Raw genomic sequence first — 7,006 nt, 5'->3', positions numbered from 1 at the left:
GATTTTCAGGGGCAGTACGGCGATTGATAGGGGCACCGCCGGCAATTGCCGTCGGTGCCGTCGGTTAATTCGAGCCCTGCCGTGAACCACTCGCTTGGACAACTTTGTGTTTATGTGCTCATGTGCATTTTTCTGGGGAGGAGCCCGTAGCTTTTACCAGATTCTCAAATGGGTCCATGACTCAAAAAAGGTTAAGAACCACTGTCCTATACGATTGTTCATCAACAACCTCTCACACTCGTCACGTAGCTTCCTGCGCTAGGTTACATCGCCGCGACTCGTGTCCGTGTACGATGCTATATTTAGTTTTTGCGCACTCACACGAACAGCACGTCGCCTCGCTTCGCGTACGCCGGAATCGCACTCGATATGGTCGAGAAGCCGAACGAGTAGAGCACCGCCTCTTCAACGCCCAAGAACTTCGCCAACTTGTCTTCCAGCTGCAGATGAGCGTCTGCAGATAAAACACACGTTTAAACCACTAGCAGACGTGAAGTCGTCTACCGAACGAGTATTCGTCAAGGCGGAACAACATGGAGAGCAAAGTCACGCTGAATATTTGCAGTAGCAATTGAAGTGCGAATGTTGCATTAGCGCAAAGCAATTGCAGTCTCTATGTTGTAATACTATGATTAAATATTATTTTTAATAGAAGCAATGTGGGATGTTATTACTGGTGGCCTACAATGCTTCTGGGAGTCAGTACATACCTACTGTACCGTAGAAGCCGCGTGGGCCACAGGAGCCAACTCCATATGTTTTTAGACTTGTTATCGCTGCTTCCTGCAGAGAAAAACCTCCACATATGATCGCAGGCTCATGTTAATGCAGTTTCAGGGATACAATTACATTTCTAGGAACAACAGCTTTAGAATAATATCACAGATTTGAGAGGTCATATGGAATACTCTCATACTCTTACTGTAATGAACTTTTAAAATAAGAACAAATGAATGATAACTAATGAGGGATCTATAACTATACTTACCTCCATGGCTTTGTTTTCTATCATGTTTAAAAAGTTTAGTGTTCCCATGTTAAGGATTTTTTTCCCATTTATAGTAACAGTCTTTCCAGGTTTCCTGATAACGAGACAAAAGAAAAATCAGTAAAATACACCCGGTGCGCCAGTGAACGAGCATAACAATAATATCAGCGGTACTCATCCATGTATAGAAATGTACCTTACCACAGAGTGTGCCATTCACCGGTTATAATACGACATTTGTGGTTACCTCCGAATGAGAGACTTCACTGATAGAACCTACCCATCAACAACCCTAGGATGTAGTGTGTAATGGTCTGATGGAGTGTCCGGCACCAGTGGCTCAGGGGTCCACTCAGCTATCAACTCTTCCTTTTCCTACAGCATAACAGTTAACACTGATAGACGATTGATAACAATTGCAGCAATTGTTAGAGATGGTCCCAATAATATCACGAGACCGCAATATATTTATACCAGGATTCACAGCTAAACAAGCTAGAGTAGGATGCCATATTCACCGTGAACACGTAAATCAACATCCACGTGAACAAGCATGATATCCTGAAAGACATTCAGCTGATACATATATACCACTGAATTTAATGGTATTGTCTCACTCGCCTTTGCTCCCAACCGCGTTTTGTGCGGCTTGTAGCTCTTCGTCAAAATCAACCTGAGTATCCATAGCACAAGGAAAGCTTCTAGAAGCAGATGATATGCAGGAGCCTGTATCGGATCAAACAAAATGAAGTCACTCATGTGCTCAAAATTCGTGCTGAAAAATCACATGATAAGTATCTTATTCTTACGAGATGTAATGCAGCCTTACAGGTGAGCAGGGCCATGGCATGACCCATGGGTGTGGTAAAGGTAGCTCTAGTACTATAGCCTGCATACAGTAGCCGCTGGGTTTATAGCATCAGCCATTAGGGATGCGCGGGACCAACTTAGTCACGCGTACTCGCAGCTATAAAACGTCTGTGGCACTGGTAGGCAAATAATGCCTCTTATCCGAAGTGAATATGTCTTAAGTTATAACCGCTACTAAAATTTAACCTCTAACTATCGTTGCAATGGTATACTTGCGATATTTCTTGTGAACGAACATTCGATTTGCGAACTTCAAACGACCATTTTTGGCGGCGCTGCAGCAGCGCCAGTCAGCAGGAACTATGTATTTTCGCACGTGGAGGGGTGGGAGGGTTGGGTTGGTTGTGAACAAAAACATTGTTGTTGTCAAGTAACAAATTAAGCGATCAAAAAAGATTGTAATATTAGTTTTGTCATGAAAGATGAACAAATTACTATTATTAATTTGTTACTTGACAACAACAATGTTTTTGTCCACAACCAACACAACCCGCCCACCTCTCCATGTGCGGAAATACATAGTTCCCACTGACCAGTGTTGTAGGTCTCGCGGCCTCGTAACCGTTTTTCTTGGTCTCGGTCTCGGTCTTGGCCTCGGAGTGCAATGACTCGGATTCGGACTCGGACTCGAGAACTCGGGTCGAGGCCGGCTCGAGGCCACTACATACATAGTACACGACTGTACATATTGTAACAAGCAGTTTACAAGAATTTAAAACTAAAACTCCTAGGTTTTGTAGATACACGGCCTAATCTTGTAACGTTTTCAATGGCTCAATTAAGATTCTTGTCCCTTTGGTTTGAATCTGCTATCACTTCATCCCTTTGCGCTTTTTCTACCACTTCTTTCTCTTCTTCTACCACTTCGAAGGTACTATAGCACTCTCTCATTTGGTTCAACAGCGAGTGTTGTGATTCTCGTAAAACACAAATGGATCAGTGTCTCTGTGTTTTCGGCTGACTATACACTTTCGAATGTCTACGATGCACTGTTGCGATTTTTGCCCTTTTTCTTTTTTTTAATCAAACTGGACTCGGACTCGGGTGGTGTGGACTCGGACTCGGACTCGGACTCGGACTCAGACTCGGGGGGGGGGTGTGGACTCGGAGGAGTAAGTTGGTCCGCGCATCCCCTAATGCCAGTAACTGAGTAATGGCTGGTTCTGTAGCACAGCGGCAACTGTATGCGGGCTATAGACTATAGTACTAGAGCTATAGTAAAGGGTGCCGTCCGGCTTTATGACAGTTGTTTTACAACCGACTGCTACAGTCACCTGTTCGCTTACACAGTTGTCATCATTAATTCACATACAAATTACTACGGCACTTAACCAGTGAATTTTATGAAAGCCGCATAGCGATGCTTGACGGTTTGTTTACAAATTTTAATCGTGAATCCTTCTTGGCCACTCCTATTCCTAATTTGACACTAAAATATGCACAATTAAACCAAATACACATAGGCTGGTGGTAAACACTCGTAAGGGTATGCTAAATATCATCTAAGATACAGTCAGAAACAAATTTTAATATAATTGCATCCAAGGTATCAATATTACCGATAAAAATGCCTGAAACACTTCATAGAGGTACCAATCCCCTGCCATGTTAAACAAGTGAACAGTATTCTTTCTTATTCAGCGTGATAGTACAAAAATGGCTACAAAAGTTCCGCACGATACATATCCGTGACATCGTGATGAAAATTATTCAAATTTACATTATTAATAATGTCAAGAAGCACCGAATCTATTGCCTAGTAATATATATACATGCGTCAATAATAATAGATCTATTATCTAATATTAATAAATAATAATAGATAATAAATAATAATAATAATACATAGATCTATTCATAGATTAGCAAGGGCGGTGTCGCGCGAAATATCTGACGAGTGTGTGAAATATTGACTGAAATAAGCCCCCCCGCCCGACCCCGAGCCAATGACCAGCTTTGCTTTGTGTTACGATAGGTTGTGTAGGAACACTTGAAGGTTTGTGTAAAATACGCACAGTTTCTGGTACAGGTAGCGAAGGAGGCTAGTGTAGGGGAGAGGGGAAGGATGGAGGAAGTTTAAGAGTAGTACAGAGTGTGGAGCAAGGGAGAAGCCTAGTGAATAATGGAGAAGGGAGAAGCTGGTGGAGAAGGATGAGGGGAGAAGCTGGTGGAGAAGAGGAGGGGGGAAGAGCTTGGTAGAGCAGAGGAGAGGGGAGAAAGGAGGGGAGAAGGAGCTGGTAAGGGAGGAGGGGGAGAAGTGGAGAAGCTGGTGAGGAAGAAGGAGTGGGAGAAGCTGGGGAGAAGGAGGAGGGGAGAAGGGAAGAAGCTGGTGGAGAAATGAGGAGGGGAGAAGCGGGTTGAGAAGGAGGGGGGAGAAGCTGGTAGAGCAGAGGAGAGGGAGAAGGAGGGGGAGAAGGGGCTGGTAGAGGAGGGAGGGGGAGGAAGGGAAGAAGCTGGTCGGAGGAAGAAGGAGGGGAGAAGCTGGTGGACTGACGGAAGGAAGGGAGAAGGGAAAAGACTGGTGGAGAAGTGAAGGAGTTGAGAGAAGCTGGTGAGACGAGGAAGGGAGAAAGCTGGTGAGAATGAGAAAGGGGAGGAAGGAGAAGCTGGTGGAGAAGGATGGAGGGCGAGAAGCTGATGGCGAAGGAGGAGGGGAGAAGCTGGTGGAGAAGGATGAGGGGAGAACTGGTGGAGAAGGACGGAGGGGGAGAAGGAGGAAAGGGAAGAAGGGGGGAAGAAGGGATCTGGTGAGGAGGAAGAGGGAGAAGAGAGAAGCTGGTGGAGAAGGAGGAAGGGAGAAGAGGGAGAACTGGTGTAGAAGGAAGGAGGGGGAAAGAAGGAGGGGAGAAGGGAGCTGGTGGAGAAGGAGGAGGGGGGGAGAAGGGAGAATGTGGTGGAGAAAGAGGAGGGGAGCAACTGTGGAGAATCGAGGAAGGGGAGAAGGAGAAGCTGGTGGAGAAGGAGAAGGGAGAAGGGAGAAGGTGGTGCAGAAAGGCGAGAAGGGGAGAAGCTGAAATGAAGAACGGAAAGAGGGAAAAAGCTGTGGATAAGGAAGGAGGGGGAGGAGAAGTGGAGAAGGAGGGGAGAAGGGAGCTGGATGGAGGAGGAGGGGGAGAAGAAGGAGAAGCCTGTGGAGAAAGGAGGAAGGGGAGAAGCTGGTGAGGAAGGAGGAGGTAGAGAAGGGAGAAAGCTGGTGAAGAAGGAGGAGGGGAGAACAGCTTCTTCCCGAGCTGCTTTTCCGCCTCCTTCTCCCCTCCTCCCTTCTCACAGCTTCTCCGCTCCTTCTCCACCATTCTCGCACCAGCCTTGTCGCCCTACCCCACCACGTTCCTTCGCCCTTCCTCCTCAATCCAGCGACTTCTTTCTCCCTTCGCTCCCTTCCCTCCAGTTCTCCAACGCTTCTCCCCTCTCTGCCACCACGCTTTCTTCATTCTCGCACCTTCCTCCCTGCCACGCAGCTTCTCCCTTTCTCCCTTCTCCTTCTCCACGCACCATTCTTTTCATTCTGCCCCTTCCTCCTCCCCACGCAGCTTCTCGCCTTCTCCTTCGCCCCTCCAGCTCTCTCCTCCTTGCTCCACCAGCTTCTTCCCCGCTCTTCTCCCCATCTCCATTCTCCCTCTCACCCAGGCACTTCTCCCCTCCTCCTTCTGCCACCAGTCTCCCTTCCTCCCTTCTCTTCTCCACCAGCCTCTTCCTTCTCCGCTTCCTTCTCCACAACTTCTCCTTCTCCCCGCTCCTCCTTCTGCCACCAGCTTCTCCCCCTCCTCCTCTCGCACCAGCTTCTCCCTTCTCCCTCTCCTGCCTCCACGCAGCCTTCTCCCCCCTCCTCCTTCTTCCACCAGCTTCTCCCTTCTCCCTTCCTCCTTCGTGCCACCCAGCTATCTGCCTTCTCCGCTTCCTGAATTACTTCACCATGCTTTCTGCGTCACTCCCTCCTCTTAATACGCACCTGTCCTCTTCTCCACACAGCTCTCCGCCTGCCTCCTTCTGCCACGCAGCTGGTGTCTTAGCTGAAGTGAAATGCGCCATATTTGAGATATATGGGCCGAAGTGGCGCGTCGCGCATAGCGCATCCTATAATATCATATATTTCGCAGGTCAGAATTTCGCACAGCGAAACACGAGCTGTGATTAGGGTTAGGGTAGTGACGTGCACTGCGAAGTGCGCGCATAGCGCGGGCAATAGGCGCGGGGCGGGCGGGGCTATCTCAGATATTTCCGCAAAGTCAGAAATTCGCGCATACAGCAGTTCAGACGGTATTTCGCCGTATTGGGAATACGGTCTAGATTTAAAAGTGCCTTGCGAATATTTTGCGCCTAAAAAATACCAGAAAACCAATTTTGATGGAATTTGCTATATTCTTTATTTGTTTTGCTTTTTCTTCGATTCCGATTGACAGGTACTTGAAGAAAATCAAAATTTTTCATGGTAAGCAAAAACTAGCTTTGATTATGTGAAAAAGAAGGGATAGTGCATTGAATCATTCGGGCATTAATGGCTGGTATCAAGCGGGCAAAAATGAAGGCAGAATATAAAATTCGCATATGGTTTTTTAGCTAATTGCTGCTTGACTAAAGTGTGTTGCTCAATGGTGGCTCATTATTTGTGGCCTCTGCAGGGTCGGGGCCCATGCAGGACAGGCCATGTTTTGTACCTTAGTAAGACTCGACAACAAATTAGTTTTGTGAACACAAAAACTCAATTCTGTCAATCGCTGTCCGACAAAACTCATTTTGTGAACACAGAAGCTCATCTGGTCAATCCTAGTCCCGCAGCAAAACTAATTTTTGTGCAACACAAAACTCAATTGCTGTGCAATCCTGTACCACAAAAAACTCAATTTGTACAACACAAAAATTAATTCTGTCGAACCGGGTTCACAAAAACTCAATTTGTAAAACGGAGCAAAATCAATTCTGTCGAAACCCGGTTCCACAAAACTCGATTTTGTTGCCCAAAGTATGGCACACGCATGTAAGAAGGGCTACGCATTGGTCCGAAAGCTGGGCTGGAGAAATGTGTCATGGCGGCCATCTTTTTCCTTACTGATCCGATGGTAGCCCCTTCTTAGCATGCGTGTGGCCATATTCTGGCAACAAACATCGAGTTTTTGGAACGGTTCGAACAGAATTGAGTATTCGTGTTTA

The 7,006-nt window shown here is 46.8% G+C and overlaps 1 protein-coding gene across 1 annotated transcript in view; it reads right to left on the bottom strand.

Annotated features, from left to right (window-relative positions):
- The window catches only part of LOC106817568 (serine palmitoyltransferase 1-like), an 11,388-nt gene extending 7,899 nt beyond the window's left edge, over positions 1 to 3,489 (bottom strand). The window contains exons 1-6 of the mRNA XM_014822243.1: positions 3,418 to 3,489; positions 1,610 to 1,714; positions 1,269 to 1,363; positions 989 to 1,082; positions 711 to 783; positions 322 to 454 (exon numbers count right to left, since the gene is read on the bottom strand). Coding sequence (XP_014677729.1) covers positions 322 to 454; positions 711 to 783; positions 989 to 1,082; positions 1,269 to 1,363; positions 1,610 to 1,714; positions 3,418 to 3,465 — 548 coding nt within the window. The 5' untranslated portion in view covers positions 3,466 to 3,489. The remainder of the gene's footprint in view (positions 1 to 321; positions 455 to 710; positions 784 to 988; positions 1,083 to 1,268; positions 1,364 to 1,609; positions 1,715 to 3,417) is intronic.
- Between the last annotated feature and the right edge of the window lie 3,517 nt (positions 3,490 to 7,006).

Source organism: Priapulus caudatus, unplaced genomic scaffold (assembly GCF_000485595.1).
Source record: "Priapulus caudatus unplaced genomic scaffold, Priapulus_caudatus-5.0.1 Scaffold1773, whole genome shotgun sequence".
Lineage (NCBI taxonomy): Eukaryota > Metazoa > Priapulida > Priapulimorpha > Priapulimorphida > Priapulidae > Priapulus > Priapulus caudatus.
This window is presented reverse-complemented; position numbering and strand designations above follow the sequence as displayed.